Genomic DNA, 16,665 nt, shown 5'->3' with positions numbered 1-16,665 from the left:
TTGAGCATCTCTTCTTATGTCTATCTGCCATCTAAGCATCCGATCTTGATTTCAGCTTAGGTCATGATCTTGTGGTTCACGAGTTCAAGCCCCACATCGGGCTCCATGCTGACAGTATGGAGCCTGCTTGGGATTCTCTCTCTCCTCTCTCTGCCCCTCTCCTTCCCTCTCTGCCCCTCCCCCCTCAAAATAAATAAATAAAACTTTAAAAAATAAAAACATTGAACTCACAGAAATAGTACAGTTATGGTTGCCAAAGGCTGAGGAGAGGGGGAAATGGAGAGACATTGGTCAAAGGGTACAAACATTCAGTTATAAGATGAGTAAGTTCTGGGGATCTCAGGTACAGCAAGGTGACCATAGTTAATAGTATATTGTATACTTGAAAGATGCTACAAGAGTAGAGCTATAATGTTCTTACCAAACAATGACAAAATGGTAATTAGGTGAAGAATGTGTTAACTAGCCTTCTTGTAAGCATTTTGCAATATAGAAGTATCAGATCATCACATTGCACACTTTAAATTTTTATGGTGTTATATGTCAATTATATCTCAATAAAGCTGGGAAATAAATGAATATAAAACTGCCCTCTCTCCCTGTACCCTTTGTGCAGTTAGTTACCAATTTCTTTAATTCTATTTCCATGATATCAAATAGACTCTGTCAGCATTGTTCTTGCTGTCCTCATTTTAGTTTAAACCTTCTACATCTTGCCTGGACTATTATAGTAGCCTTCTAATTGGCCCTAACCTTTCCTCCTACATTTTGCCACCTCTTCACCCAAACTGAAGATTACTTCCTTCCCATTCTTCAAGGTCCACTTTGACTCCCAGTAGTGTGATCTTAACCTCCCTTTTGGCATTTCCAGTACTTTGTCTCACTCTTCTTTGAGTTCTGATATTAAGTAGCTTAAGTGGTGAGACTATTCTCCTGTCTTCTATTTCCTATGATGAGTAGTTAGTGCTTTGCACATTGTACTATTCAATAAGCCTTGATTATAATGGATTGAGAAAAAGGCTAAAATGGACTTTCTCTGATGCTTTACTTAGAAGAAGCATTCCCCAGTTGACTTTCACTAAGACCCTTCAGGCTAGGAAATAGCAAACCACCTTTGCAATGTGCCATGTCATGCCCTCACTTAACAATGCTGTATCCCGGTACTGTAAAGGATAATGTTACTTCTTAACCTGTAAAGGTTTTATTGAACAGTTCGTTTAAAAAAACATTAGTGGGGTACCTGGGTGGCTCAGTCGGTTAAACATCTGACGGGCTTAGGTCATGATCTCATGGTTTGTGGGTGTGAGCCCCTCATTGGGCTCTCTGCTGATGGCTTGGAGCTTGGAGCCTGCTTCAGATTCTGTGTCTCCCTTTCTCTCTGCCCTTGCCCCACTTGTGCTCTGTTTCTCTTTCAAAAATAAACACTAAAATTATTTTTAAAAACATTAGTGAGGCTTTAAAAATGTGAGCAGCACCTTAGCACTTGTAATGGTCAGGTTGTCTGTGAAAGACAAACAGACCTACAAAGAAACATAGCTACTAATTGGAGGGGGCAAAGGGGGTGTTTGTGACCAAAAAATAGGTCATTCACTGTGACTGAAAAAGTGAGCATTTTATGTGGATTATCTCTGGATGCACTTTGCACAGCACTTATTGGAGGAGTGATTCTTCAGTCAGAAGTCTGAAATGTATTGCTGCAGTCTTGCTTTAAGTCTTGTGTCATCTCCTGGGGCAGAGGAGAGACTTGGGCTCTGAAGTCTCCCAACTATCTCAACAGAAGCCTGGGACCCATGGACCTAATTGGCTTTGGGACACCAAGAAGAAGATACAATTTCACATTTGTAGAATACTTCCCAGTCTACTAAGAACTTTTTAAGCTCATTTTTTAATGTTATCCTCATGACAGCCCTGCAAAGCACATGGGCAGATAGCTCTCATTTTTATAGATAGGAAAACCAAAATCACAGAGATAGTTAAAAATAGAACTAGGGTCTTTTGACTCCTTAACAAGTGCTCTCTCCACCTCACCATGCCACTAATCTCCAGAAGAACTTGCCATTTAGGTGAATGGTTGAAACTGATTGGTCCAACATGGTCAGCCATTGGCTGAGTCTGGGCGCCTCTGCTTTTTGTCCACAGAGCCATGGGGGTGTTGATGTCCAAGCGCCAGACAGTGGAGCAGGTACAGAAGGTGAGCCTGGCTGTGTCTGCCTTCAAGGATGGGCTACGGGACAGGCCTTCCATCCGACGCACCGGTGAGCTTCCAGGGTCCCGCCGTGGCACCGTAGAGGGCTCTGTCCAGGAGGTACAGGAAGAAAAAGAAGCAGAGGCAAGCACCCCAGTGCTCCAAGAGGAGAACAGTGTCAAACGTGCAGCCTGGGAGAGGCTCCGAGATGGGCGTGGAGTGGAGCCTGAGGAGTTTGACAGGACTAATCGGTTCACACCGCCTGCATTCATCCGCCCCACTCGGAAGCTGGATGATGACAAGCCTCCTGATATCTGCTTGGAGCCCAGAGAACTTGTGAGTATCCAGTTAGGGCAGAATCCTCAAGTCTTAGACCTCCTGAGGATCAAAGAACAGGATAGGATGGCTTGGGTATAGTTAAAAATGAGACTCAAAAAGCAAAGAACTCCAGAAAGGTACAGTTGAGTGCAGAACAATCTTAAAGAATTTCTTCTATGAGCATAAAAATGTTATATCCTGGATTGGTCTTGTGAAAGACATGAGACAGTAGTGATAAGGAATGACACCATAGCAGGTCTTCTGCCATCCTTCTTGCTTGCAGGATAGTAGTATTCCCTGTAGGAGGCATTTAGAAATTTGTGAGCATTTAAGAAGGTCACAGTGAGTGGGAATGGCTACGTTTTTGGTGCCAAACAAACCAGGGTTGCTCAGTGTCCTGCAATGCTTGGGACAGTCTTTCAGAACAGATTATTTTTTCCAAAAATGCTAGTAGCATCCCTGTTCAGAAACATGGTCACAGAGGCCTGAGCATATGGAAAAGCTTACTGATTTTTGTCTCTCTGAGAGAAAGCTCCATTACCTCAACACTGCCTTCAGTTGGAGCTGTTCCTCTGGGCTGCTCCAGGGACACTTGGCCCCATGTGGGTAGCTTTGTGTTTGGTGGCCATAGGATCTTGCTGTCTACACTGGAATAAATACACTCCCTGTTTGTTCCTTTCCTCAGGTTGTCAATGATGAGATGTGTGATGTCTGTGAGGTCTGGACAGCCGAGAGCCTCTTCCCATGCAGGATCTGCACCAGGGTTTTCCATGATGGCTGCCTGCGCCGCATGGGCTACATCCAAGGAGATAGTGCAGCGGAGGTGACCGAGACAGCCCACACAGAAACCGGCTGGAGCTGCCACTACTGTGTGAGCCTGGACTGCAGGGACAGTGGGCTGCCTCACTGCAGGAAACTTGGCACTTTTACTAGAGACCTAGTCCTGGAACACTGGTTTCTAGACAGTGACCTAAAAAGGTTTCTAATAGTAGATACAGGGATCCTCAAGCTAGGACAGGCTTTCTCTACCTCAGCATTATGACATTTTGGACACAATTTTTTGTTGTGGGGAGTATGTACACTGTAGGATGTTTAGCAGCATTCCTGGCTTCTACCCCATTAGATGTCAGTAGCACCCACCCCCAGTTGTAACAACCAAAAATGTCTCCAAATATTACCAAATGTGTCCTAGGGTAGAAAACTCATCCCCAATTGAGAACCACTGAGCTAGAAGAATCAATGGGTAGGATGAGCCCTAATTAAAGCGATTCTGTTTGGAACAGTGCTTTCTCTCTAATAGTCTATAGTTGCCATTCATTGTACTCATCTGAAAAACCAACCTAAAATCCTAACCACCTTGCTTCCAATAGGGATAGGTTCTAACATAGGATCACTTACTTCTTAGTCCTAAGATTGTTATTTAGCCTACTACCTAACTCTTAGGAGCATCCGTTCTTCATCTCTAATGTGATCATTATGTAAATTAAATAACAAAGGTCTATTGATTCAGAACTTTGCAAATTCTATATAAATGCCTTCTAACTTGTAAAAAGACAAAAGCCAGATTCATATCCATTTCTCAGCACCTTTGAATAGAGTTTAAGTCTTGCTTTATTGATCTGTTATCCTGCAGGTATCTTCATTATTCACAGATTCAGAGAAAGGAACATCTCAGTGTATCCCCCCTCTTCTTCCTACTGCCTAGAAGAAAGCAAAATTGAAGTATAGAACAGTTATTTCCAGCCATTTACACATCTTTTCCCCAGCTGAAGTATGTCACGTAAACCCTGCTCTACACACCGTCTTCCCTAGTCACCACCCCTCCAACCACCAGCCTTTTCACTCCCAGCAACTTTGCCCTGCACTGTTCTGCTGCTGTGGGTTGAAGGTGTCTTCATCCTAACCCCCACCCCCACCCTGGAATACATGGCTCCCTTCCTGGCTTTCTGTCACAGTCCTACCATCATTACTAACACTTTCCAGACATTTTACAAAGGCTGCTTCCAAGCTCTTCCCCTTTCTTTCCTTTACTTCACAGCCAGGCTTCTTGAAGACTCCAGTATCCCCTTGTGGCTCCTTAGCCACCTGTAATTCAGCTTCTGCATCCATCATTCTGCTGAATTGTTTCTTTCTAAAGTCACCAGTGACCTAATTGGCAAGTCTAGTGACTTTTTCTCAGGTATCTTCTTACTTGACCTCTCGGGGTATTTAGCACTTCCTTACTGCCTCTTCTCTTTTTTGGAGAGATTTGGATATTTAGGAGAATTATTATGTAAAATACAGAAACTAGAGAAAATATAAAATCAGTAAAGTCCTATCATATTTGTATAACCACTGTTAACATAACCTTCTACATTGTGCAACTCTCTTTTCTTGGCTCCTGGTATTGTCTACTGATACTCTTCCTACCTTCTTCTCTGACCATTGAGTGCCTTTAGTTAATTTCTTGTTGCACTCCTAAATGCTAGTTTTTCTTGGGGTTCTTTTGTTAAGATTCATCTTTCCTCATTGTACACATTCTCTCTCTGGGTTACTTCATCCAACTTCAGTTGGTACAGCTACCATCTAAACATTAATGATTCCCAAACCTATGTGTCCAGGCCTGAATTTCTTGTCTCTTGGACTTACATCCATCTTGTTGCTTCACAGGTACTTCACGCTCAACATGCTCCAAAATGAACTCTTTTTCCCAAAACCTGTTCTCCCTCAACTTCTTACCTCTGTCAATAGTAATACTACCACCACTCCCCAGGTACCAACACCAACTCATTTCTCTCTTACATCCCTCACATCCAGTAAGTCAACAGGTCCTATTGATTCTACCTTCTCATACCTCTCCAATCTCTCCTCTCTTCTCCATGCTCATGTCTTAGTTGAGCCACTCATCTTTTTTTACCTGCACTATAGTGACAGCCAACTAACTTCTCCATGCAACTAGACTTTGCCCCTCTAATTCATTCTCCATATAGCCATGAGCTGACCATAGCACTCTGCCCTTAAAAACGATTTGGTGGGGAGCCTAGGTGGCTCAGTCCGTTAAGTGTCTGACTTTAGCTCAGGTCATTATTTCATGGTTCGTGAGTTCGAGCCCCACATCAGACTCTGTTGTCAATGCAGAGCCTTCTTTGGATCCTCTGTCCTCCTCTCTCTGCCCCTTCCCTGCTTGCACTCTCTCTCTCTCAAAAATAAATAAACATTTTTTTAAAAAACCATTTGGTGACCCCCTTTACCGCAGAATAAAGGCCCATTTGAAGGGCTCAAATAAAGGGCATTTGAGGTGCTTCACAGTCAGTCTTTGGCCTATTTCTCCCTTATCTTTTATCATTCCTCTATATTCTTCCAACACACACACACACACACACACACACACACACACACACAAAGACGTATACATACACACACCCTGCACTCGAGCCCCACTGAACATCTCACAATGATACACCACATTTATTGAAAGTATTGTTTGAGTTCTTTATGAAATTCACAAATGAATACTTATGAAATGTCTATTCCTGTACTTTGCTGGTTTTTTAGGGGAGAAAAATAACCAACTAGAGAGAATCTTTGATATTTAAAGACTATAAGACTGTATATTAGTATTAACAAAATAACCTATCAGTGCTGTTTTGGAATTAAATATTCTTTGGCACCACAAAAAAATTCATTTGGTTTTAGGAACTTTGTCATGATGGCATCTCTTTTAAAACCATTATGGATTATTTAAAGTAATACAGCCTACTAGGAGCAGTTAGAATTAAACTACTTTTTAACTGAAATACTCTTTGAGCACAGTCTAACACAAAAGCCAGGAACATAAAATGAACAAAGATGGAGCTGCCACAACAGAAGGAGCTGAGGATTCACAACGTTGCCCACTTATTAGTCCCCTTCTCCCTTGCAGCAGCTTCCTGTGGCACTTCCAAGGAATGCCCAGGGTATCTCAGGAAACTCCTGCTTTAGTAAAAAGGGACTCAGGTCTAGAATCAGGATACCTGGCTTCTGGGGAAGAACTGCCACAGAGTTGGGCAACTCTGAGCAAGTCCTTTCCCCTTTCTGGAGCCTCAGTCTCCTGGATTGTGATTAGAGGCTGGGATTAGATGATCCCAGAATTGCCTTCAAATTGAAATACTATTTCCATCCTTTTTGATCCTCAGCCTTTATTTCTTACTGGTCTCTATGGCCACTGACTCAGCTCTTCCCTTTTTCCAGGACAACCTCAACTTGCTGCTAACTGAGGAGGAAATGTACAGCCTCACGGAGACCTTTCGGCAGTGTAAAGTCATCCCTGGTAAGGCTGGATGGTGCTTTCAGATGCAGAGGGGCTGGCACATTTTTCCTCCATACTTTCTAGAATGAACCATAAAAGGAGTATTCTGGAATTTGGAGGGTAGGGGTAAATAAGTCCCTGTTGGCCAGCAGGGGCACCCACACACCCACCCAACACAACCTGAGTCATCCTGGCTTATGGGAGACAGACTCCACAAAAACTGTGGATGTTGGGGCTCTGGAGGGTACCCTGGGGGTGAATGGAGACACCCCAGAGGCTGAGGAAAGGGTGGGCATGGCTAGCATGGAGTGCCTCCCACAGATTGCTCCCTGACACTGGAGGACTTCCTGCGCTACCGCCACCAAGCAGCAAAGCGGGGGGACAGTGACAGGGCTCTAAGCGAGGAGCAAGAGGAGCAGGCAGCCCGCCAGTTTGCAGCCCTGGACCCTGAACATCGAGGACACATAGAGTGGCCTGACTTCTTGTCCCATGAATCCCTCCTACTTCTGCAGCAATTGCGTCCTCAGGTGAGGGCCAGCTGGGGTGAATGTTGATGGGATATTGAGTGACAGAGACCTGGGAAGCATGCCAGGTAGGTTGGGGTAGCATTAGGTACTGTCTTAGCAAGGACCAGTACTGGAAAAGGGCTCACCTTCTACCCAGTAACGGGTGGTCCAGTGCCTAAGCTGCGGAAACTGCCCAAGGAAGATTGATTTGCACTGGATCCAACTGCAAATGTTAATGCTACCAGAAAGCCTCTGGGCAGCTTCAAAGGGAGGCTGCTGAGGTGGTAATGGAGATAGTATTCTCTGTGACTTGACATTTTACAAAATATTTTCAGTTCCAAGATCTTAACTTGTCTCTCCTTCCCCAGAACTCTCTGTTAAGGCTTCTGACAGTCAAGGAGCGGGAACGAGCCCGAACCACCTTCCTGGCACGGGGCAGTGGGAGCACTATCAGTGAGGCAGAGTGCCGTGGAGCCCAGCATTCTTGGTTCTGCAAACGCCTTGCAGAGGCTCCTTCCTGCAGTGTCAGGTTTGCTCTCTGCCAGTCCCTGACCCCACTCACATGTCCTCATCCTTTTCCCATGCCAAATGGCCCTTGGCATAAAAGATACCTCTCTATTTCTTCTGTCAACAGACAGGAGAGGATCCTCCTGTGCATTAGACAGAAGACAGTGACTCCTGTTGGCCAAGGCATAGGGCATCCCCTCCTCCAAACTGTTACCCCATATCAGAAAGGCCTGGGGGTGCCTGGGTGGCTCAGTCAGTTAAGCATCCGACTTCAGCTCAGGTCATTATCTCACCATTTGTGAGTTCAAGCCCTGTGTCACAGGCAACTAGTCTACGGAGTCCTCCCCACTGACAGCTCAGAGCTTGAGGCCTGCTTCAGATTCTGTGTCTCCCTCTCTCTGCCCTTCCCCCATTCATGCTCGTCTTTCTGTGTTTCAAACATAAATAAACATTAGAAAAGCTTGGGCATGCATATCCAGAGCTATGGATGGGTTCACCAGAGTCTAGGAGGGGCCAGACCTTTCACTTTCCCACTACTAACCACATATCATTGTGTCCAACAGTATCAGCCATGTGGGTCCCATAGCAGACAGCAGCCCAGCCAGCAGCAGGAGTAAGAGTCAGGACAAGCCTCTGCTGCCAAAAGAGCAAGAGTCCAGGTGAGCAGGACCTTCTCATTGGGCTGTCTGCACCCCTGACCCTTTAACACACATAAGTGGGCATTACTAACTGCTACCCCAAAACAGCAAGTGTCTATCCCAAAAACCAGGCCCCAAGAATGTACATTTGACCACAGATATATAGGGTCAGTCATCTGGTCTGTCAGCTTGGAAGCATAGCCAGTCATACCTATGTCAGCCAAAAGCCAGGGCTTCCCTGAGTTTTGCCCAGCTCAAGCAGGGACCAAGTCTCATGAACCTCCAGGCTCTACAGCCAACCTCACAAACCTGTTCTTTGCTCCCACTCCAGATTTGTGGATTGGCCTACCTTCCTGCAGGAGAATGTTGTCTACATCTTGGCTGCTCGCCCCAACAGTGCCGCAATTCATCTGAAACCCCCAGGATAGCATGGAGTAGAGAAACTGGGGGACAGTGATGTTCTCGCCCTCCTCTCCTTTTGCCCTTTCCCCCTTTCCCCCACCATCCTTGGGTACTGAGACTTATGGGGATGGAGCACTGCCAGCATCTCAATTTGCCACTAAGCTTTATGGAACTGAAATCACTGTTCCCCTCACAATAGAGGCAGTAAATGCATTGCCACCAGGAAAAACCCTGGGAGCTGCAGCAGTATCCACCCCTGGACCCAACCCCCCCGCCCCTGCCCTCACTTCACAGACTGAACTGGCCACTGCACACATATGTGTGCACACACACCCATACACCCAAGCCTAGCTGCCCATGCCTTTAGAGACCTGGTTCTTCTTCATTGGAAAAGGATCAAAGTTCCTTTGTGAAGCTCCTGGTTATAGATTGGGGTGGGGGGTGGTCTCTGTTCACTCCTCTTGGCTGGTTCTGATTTCCTATAGACAAGTCTCTTCAAGTGATTCTTGATAATCATATCAGACTCATCTGCTGTCCTAGAGATGCTGACAGGCTCCCTCTTCCCCAAATGAAAATCCCTTCTGTGGTGAGCCACTGTCCTGGTAGGTGTGTGCTATGTCCCTCAGGTATGTTGGGGTGAGAAAATTATTGAAAGCCACCACTGCACTTCAGCCCATTACTTATCTAAATTCTAATTTCTAGCGACAGAGAAGGCACCAAGTCTATGGAGTCCTAATTAGAAGAGGGGAAGGCAGCCCTTCCCAGGAACCCAGAATTCTAGGAACCTCTCAGCTACATCTTTCAAGTCCAAAAGTCTTTAGCAGAACAGTTAAAAACCAAGATGAGCCATGAGCCACCCTGGCCCCTGCTTTGAAGATGGGAAGACACATGGCCTACAGCCCAGGGAACCTGAATAGAACAAGTATGATGGCAAGAGTCACAGGTCTCTTTATTAGATGTCTCACCCAAGTTGGCTACCACAGAGACCCGAAGCCTGATCTCCAGTGAGGACAAGGTCTGGGTGGAAGGAGAGGAGAAGTCTCATGCTTTTCCATCTTTCCATCTCTGCTCAACTGTAGACCTGGAATAGTAGCCATTGCATAGAGAACAAGAGCCAACGTCTTCCACAGCCCAAGAAAGAGCAGCTCCACAGAAGTCCTCAGTGAGGATTCCTTTCAACCACCCTAACAATGAGGAAAAGAAGCTGGAGCTAAGAAGAGGATTTGCGTCTCAGCTCTTGAGCAGAGAAAGTCCCAGCAAGGCCTCAGAGGAGAAGGTTGATTCTTCTCCCCATCACTGAGATAGGGCCTGAGTTGCTGCTGCTTCCTATGTGTCTTTCCGCACCCAGCCTGGCCTCTGAGCCCCAGCTGTCCTTCCTAAGTTCTCAAGTCACTGCATGTTGTGGGTCAGCTGTGGCCCTGGAGTCCAGGTTCTGTTTCTAACCTGATGACTTAGGTTTAGCCAAATCTGAATACTAGAGAGGAGGTTGGCTTGATGATGTAGAAGCTAACATACCCCCATTGCTCAAGGCACTTGTACTAAATTGGGTACTTACAGAAGTAGTAGTATACGGCTCAGCGTGGAGATGCTCAGAGGAAAGTGGGGAACTGCAACCAGGGACATGGTAAGAGCACTATATGGTCACCTTCTGTACAAACTGCCTGACCTAGAAAAAGGATGAGAAGCTTCAAGGGTTGGATTACTTAGTACTGAAAGGAAGGAGACAGAAGATCAACCTGGATTCATGTATATGGTCCTGAACATTTCAAAACCCACAACTTTTTGTAAATACTTCTTCCTCATACTCCCAAGATTGATCAGTAGGAGGGGACATTATTCAATTTAGCCAGAAAAAAATAAAAAGCAAAAGCACAGGACTCTTGGGTCCAAGGACTGCCTCTGAAGCAGCCAGACCTGGGGTTTTGTACTGAGATTAAAGCACACTCAGCACAGGGATTCTTGCTTATTCTCCTGGTAAATCACCTTGTATGCCAATGGCCTTGGGCTGCTGGATTTACAGACAGGGAATTTTGAGTAGACACAAGCTCTGAGCATTGAGAGCTGAACGGTTTTTTTCTCCTGCCTCAGCATCTGTTATAGAGACTGGAAACCTATCTTCTTGTTCTTTAATCCTTCCCAGACAAGATGATGCCTACCTCTCTGGAGCTGCAGCTTCTAGCTTTCTGTGGGTGAGTGGCGAAAGACCATGAGTCAGATCAGCCCAGCTGCATCCCAGAGCCTGACAAAGTGGGATCAGGCCCATTTGGGACTGTCCCTCTCTATTCCAAGACAGCAAGTTTCCTTGGTAGGGGCATGCTGCAGAGGGCCCAGAGGACCCCAGCATAGAGTTCCCAGTCCACAAGAGTCCTAAGAACCAGAAAAGCATGGAGGAAAACTAGCCTCTTCTCCATCAGGCATCTAGCTTTTTACTAATGAAGAGTTTCCTTTGTTCCCCCAGACCAGAGTTGTAGAATCCCCATCCCAAGCCCCCTCTTTGAGATTTTCCTTTGCAGTGTCCCAATCCATGGAGCTCCTCTGGAATACATATGAAGGTGTTCAAACTTTCATAAACCTAGTGAAACCTATTCCCTTTCCTTTTCATCAAGCCTTTCTATCACTGTGACTATCTGAAATTCTACCAAGTACAAAAATCAGTGTCTGACTGTAAGGTTTGAGAGAATGTTCCTTCCAGTCATTTCTTCTTGGCTGCACAAAATTGAGCTCGGTGCTTTTTACAAGCACCACCCACTGCACCCATACCAATAGAGGTTAAGGTTACATTTATGCTCCTCTGAAGACTACTTGCCCTAAGCCTGTTTTTCAGCAAACACTCCTCTTCCATATGCTCAGATTTAAAGACACGGGCATATGGATAACACAGTGGAGCTGCAGGGACCGAGGGTGAGCTGAGGCAATAGCTGTGATCACATAACTTCTCCAGGTCTGCTCTGTGGCTTCCTCTTCTGAGACCAGCCTTCTGCAACAGTGGTAGGCTCTGTCCTTTGAGTAAAGGCCCCTTTGGATCCCAGAGATGAAGCAGTTCCCTTGCTCCCAGGTACTGACCCACTCTCAAGTGCTTTTCTTCCTTTGAGAACAGCCAAAGCCATGAGCACATTGCCTCTTCCTACCTTCAGCCCAATTGACTGGGGCTACAGGGCAGACACTGGCCTTTTTGGCCCTGGTGCTCCCTATGGGATGTCACCGTGGCCTTGTTTGAGTGGCCAGATCTGGGAGTTTTCCCATTCCTATCACTAACATGGGAGGCACAGGATCAAACTGCCTGTGAAGAGGGTACCTCACTGGGGAGTGAGCCCAAGATTGTGCGTAGGCCTCTTAGTCTGAAGCACAGCCTCAACCATTGCAGGTTTTATGGTTTTAGTAAGAGTGGTGCAAGGAAGCCCTAAATAGAAGAGGTAAGCTCAGCATAAGCTGTCTAACAGGCGCCCGGGCTAGCCATGACCACCCCAGAGCTGAGAATAACCTCCAGGCAGGACTGGTAGCAGACTCTAGTGATCCTACAAGCATGACCCCTTCAAGCTAGCAGAGTAAAGGCAGATATACTTGGCACTAGAAGACAGAACAACATTTTGGCAGCACCTGTAAACATAACCCTTTTTACTCCTCAATTTACAGTAGAATAAAATTGCTACTTTTTCCATGCCACTTAGTTTGAATATGTCCAGGATCTCTCTCTCTTTCTCTGGACTCCTGGCTACAGCTCAGAGAACAGAGATTTTCTGGCTGGAGAATGGAAAATATTAATGCATCATGCCTGTTCCCTATAGCTCAGTCCTGGAATGGGGTAGGACTGGGCATTTCCCCTGCTACTGCTTTCCTGCTGCCACTGCTTTTGTCAACCTTGAAAGGAAAGAAAATAAACAGATGACAGAATTTCCACTAGACCAACTAGCACTAAGGAAAACCTTCTTCGCTCTGAGCCACATGTCCTGATGACCCAGATTGTGGACAGGGTGTCACATATGTCTGGGCCAGTGACTAAGAAGCCCAATCACATTCTAGTTTGTATAGCATGTGTTGACTTGACCATAGATGAGAACATCAAGGTATAAGCAGCAAGGTCTTTCCATATCCATATAAAACAAAGGCCTTCAAGCTTAGCCTTCTTTCAGAGATGGTCTATGATCTATCTGCCGACCAAACACAAGATTGTGAGGGGGGCTATGAGAATACTCAAGCAACTGGGGGTGGGGGGTCCAAGGCCCTCTAGTCCCTCATGCCCTTCCTATGTTCTTCTCTGTGGAAGGTAACTTGACGGTAAGCTAAGGGGAACATCCCCAAGCCCTATCTTCCCATCACTACAGCTGCATGCTTCTCCCTATGGCTCAGCCTTCAGTCCTGAAGGAGCTGATGCTCCCAGAGGCTGGGTACAGTGGAAATCATAATAAAGAGATTGTGATGCTATTTTGGCTTCCTGTTTCCTGTTATTTGGGGCACCTGCTAAGTTTCTATGTGGTTTCCTATCATTGGCGAGTTCCTGAGTCTTAAGATAGGAGCAGCCATACTTCCTCCAGGAAGAATGCAATACACTGTAGCTCTCTTTCTAGGGCTTTCCTGGTATTGACCTTCCCAAGAATCAAGTGATTCCACTTGATTCACCATGGACTCCACTATGGACACAGAGGGGAAATAACAGCACTGAAAAGAGAACCCAGAACTTTCTAAGAAACTGAGGAAGAGGTAAGGTCTCCAAACCTGTCTGCTATGTATCCTACCACTACCACAACCAAGGGCCAGTTTTTAGATTACATTTCTCTTCCCAATTCCTGCTCGGCTACAAAGGAGGAAAAGCTAGTTGGCTATGTTTTCTCCTAGCCTGAGTTCTTCTTGGTAGAGAGTTTCTTCCCCATTTTTGCAGTGTTTAAAAATTTTTTTAGGTTTATTTATTATTGTGAAAGAGAGAGACACATACAGAGTGTGAGTGGGGGAGGGGCAGGAAGGGAGGGAGACACAGAATCCGAAGAAGCAGGCTCTAGGCTCTGAGCTGTCAGCACAGAGGACCGCAAATAGGCAGCTTAACTGACTGAGCCATCCAGGAGCCCCACAGTGTTTTAATGTAATATGACAGAGTTGGGTAAACTAAGGTCTGGAGAAGCTTTCAGACAACTGAAATCCCCTTTCATCTCCTTTACCTGATAAGAACAGAGCCAGTACATATAGGCATGAAAGCATTTCTAGATTGTGGATTAGAGGCAGATACTCTACCTCTAAATCACAGGGCCCCAAATACAAATAATTGCTAATATTTTCAAGCACTGGGCAGTTCTTTTTTTAAGTTTTTACTTATTTGAGAGACAGTGGGGGTTGGGCAGAGAGAGGGAGAAAGAAAATCCCAAAGAAGCCCCACTGTGGGGCTTGAACTCACAAACTGTGAAATTATGACCTGAGCTGAAACCAAGAGTTGGACAGTTAACCGATTGAGCCACCCCATGCCCCAGTACTGGGCAGTTCTAAATGCTTTACATAAAACCATCTTCAAAACAACCTAAGGTTTGTATTGCAGATTAGAAAAGTGAGGAATAGAGGCTGAACGCTTCTCAAGGTTACACAGTCACACAGCTAGGAAGCAGGGGAACCAGGTAGTCTGCCCATGTTCTTAACCACTTCATTGTGCTGCCTGTCAGAGTACACCTCAGGAAAACAGCTGCTGTGTGGTCTAGCATGTCCCCTTTCCACCATGGGAACAGACACGCAAGCAGCCAGTTCTGTAGCCATGTCACAGAATTTCTTACAACCTGCACATGTCTCCCATACCTCTCCTCCCTGGAATTTTCAAATGGAGGTCCATCAGGTTCAGAGACAGCTTCAGATCTTAAAGGTCCCTTCTGTCTTCAAGTTCAGCGAAGGCAAGCATTAGGACAGAAAAAGAGACATAAAAGCAGGGCCTCTGTGGACCCTAAACAAAAGCAAGTAATCCAGTAATCCTGATGAACTTTAGACCCTCTTAGGACTGTTCCCTCTCCTAACTGCCACTTGTTCCCATGGCTAGCTGGAGCCTCAGGTTCACACAAACTTCCACTCACCCTGCCCTGTTTTGGCTCAAATACACTCCTCTTATCTCTAGGGAAGCGATTCTTAAAAGGGGAAACAGCTGCTAAATTTGCTAAACATGGAAAGTGTTCTGTCTCCCGCCCCACATATAGGGTTGCTTGGAGTTTGACCTTGCTGAACCTCAGTTTCCTCATCTGCAAAAGTCTGGGAAACAATTCCTGTCCTGTCTCCGGGGCTGATAGTTGAGTGAAGACAAGAATGAGTTTGGTAAGAGGAAAGAGCTTTATACACTATAAGGCACTAAGTGAGCAGCAAAGATTGCTGGCCCCATTTAAAAGCTGTGTGTGTGTATCATCTTCCACACACCCACGATCACAGCCATAGCCAAGGGTGCCGCCAATGGCCTCTGTCCACAGTGCTGAAGTCATAGTCGAGCCAGTTGGGGATCTTCAGTCTCTCTCTCTCTCTCTCTCTTTTTCTTTTATTCTTCTTTTTTTTTTGTTTCTTTTTTGGTAATATACTAATTTATTCATATATACATTCACTTTACATTATTACATTTCAACATTCATCAAAACCAAAAATATGGAATGCTTCATGAATTTGCATGTCATTCTTGTGCTGGGGCCATACTAATCTCTGTATAGTTCCAATTTTAGCACATGTGCTGCTGCATGCAGCAAGCACTTCAGCCCCTCCTGTACCACCTTTAAGTAAACATAAATGCAGAGATTTCCAAGCCTGCATTGTCCTAAAATGCAGAAGGTACTGCAAAAATGTTTGTTTCATTTATTTCAAGTATCTTTACTTTTTAAAAATAAATATAACACTCCTCTCAGAATTGTTACATTTGGGCAATTGTACAAATGGGCAAGATGTAATCCAGTAGTTCAAGAAGAGGAGGTTATAGTCTTCACTTGATATGGGTGAACAGTATGAAGTAGGTACCAAAAAAACTGAAATAACTAACATGAGGCTATGTAGAAAGAAGTTCAGAATCAGAAGTGGAAGGCAGGCTGACTTGTTTGTACACTGTACCAGCACTTGGAAGAAGCCAATCAGAGCCAGGCAACATGAACTGAAACCCAGCCAGGGGAGCATGGTCTTGAGGGCTGGAATGGAGCAAGGCAGAGGAGGGAACCATGAAAGCCTGAGAGGTGTCTCACCCTGGAGAGAAACAGGCTTGAGGGATGTAGATGGCTGATGTCTGGCAGGTGGGACTGATACGGTCAATGTGACCTCAAGGACAGAACTAAGACCAAAGATGGGGGAGAGGCAGATTTCTGCTCAATAGGACCAAAAGGTAACTGGATACCAGGGAAGGTAGTGAAGCTGTGAAAGCATATGACAAAACTGTTGAGTTGGGGGTGGATACTTACCAGGTATACAGTCCTCTTGAGACTCATGATGCCTGTAAATGGTTAAGCACCTTCTAGTGCATGCCCAGTGCTAAGTCCACCTGAGCTGGAGGTAGATTCAATATTATAGAGATGCACATGACCACAGAACATTAGAAAAACTGGGTTGGGAAACTTAATTTTTTTAGTCAACCTCATAGACCAACGGTTGTGCCTGCAGCTCTGGGTCCTGACCTGAGAGAAAAGAGTCAAGGTCTCAATACACAGGCTGTCCCTTTCCAGGATGGGCGCTGGAAAGCTGGCCTCTAGAACCTGATGTTACACGCCCTCTGCTGGTCATTTCTAGCACTATCCTCTTGCTCCCAAGGAAAGAAATAACCCCTCTGAACAATTAGGGTACTGGTCAGTGTAGGTTTAAAACCAAGTGAGGGGCACCTAGGTGGCTCAGTCAGTTGAGCATCCAACTCTTGATTTC

General features: G+C 45.6%; 1 protein-coding gene, 1 long non-coding RNA gene and 1 other non-coding gene across 4 annotated transcripts in view; 1 reads left to right on the top strand and 2 right to left on the bottom strand.

Annotated features, from left to right (window-relative positions):
- PHF24 (PHD finger protein 24) overlaps positions 1-13,245 on the top strand; it is a 26,266-nt gene extending 13,021 nt beyond the window's left edge. The window contains exons 2-8 of the mRNA XM_029920410.1: positions 2,140-2,521; positions 3,189-3,374; positions 6,713-6,791; positions 7,092-7,297; positions 7,645-7,805; positions 8,347-8,442; positions 8,753-13,245. Of these exons, the coding sequence (XP_029776270.1) occupies positions 2,144-2,521; positions 3,189-3,374; positions 6,713-6,791; positions 7,092-7,297; positions 7,645-7,805; positions 8,347-8,442; positions 8,753-8,849 (1,203 nt within the window). The 5' untranslated portion in view covers positions 2,140-2,143 and the 3' untranslated portion in view covers positions 8,850-13,245. The remainder of the gene's footprint in view (positions 1-2,139; positions 2,522-3,188; positions 3,375-6,712; positions 6,792-7,091; positions 7,298-7,644; positions 7,806-8,346; positions 8,443-8,752) is intronic.
- On the bottom strand, positions 2,718-16,418 carry LOC115276400. Of its 2 annotated transcripts, none has more exons than XR_003901917.1 (5): positions 16,212-16,418; positions 10,379-10,489; positions 8,325-8,419; positions 4,090-4,204; positions 2,718-2,800 (listed from the first exon to the last, which is right to left on the bottom strand). It is a non-coding gene; the product is annotated as an uncharacterized LOC115276400 (long non-coding RNA). The 2 variants fall into 2 exon arrangements; XR_003901916.1 differs by lacking the exon at positions 16,212-16,418 and adding an exon at positions 10,980-11,166.
- LOC115277134 lies at positions 15,412-15,519 on the bottom strand. The gene has a single exon (XR_003902242.1). It is a non-coding gene; the product is annotated as a U6 spliceosomal RNA (small nuclear RNA).
- Positions 16,419-16,665: the final 247 nt, after the last annotated feature.

Source organism: Suricata suricatta, chromosome 13 (genome assembly GCF_006229205.1).
Source record: "Suricata suricatta isolate VVHF042 chromosome 13, meerkat_22Aug2017_6uvM2_HiC, whole genome shotgun sequence".
Classification (NCBI taxonomy): Eukaryota; Metazoa; Chordata; class Mammalia; order Carnivora; family Herpestidae; genus Suricata; species Suricata suricatta.
This window is presented reverse-complemented; position numbering and strand designations above follow the sequence as displayed.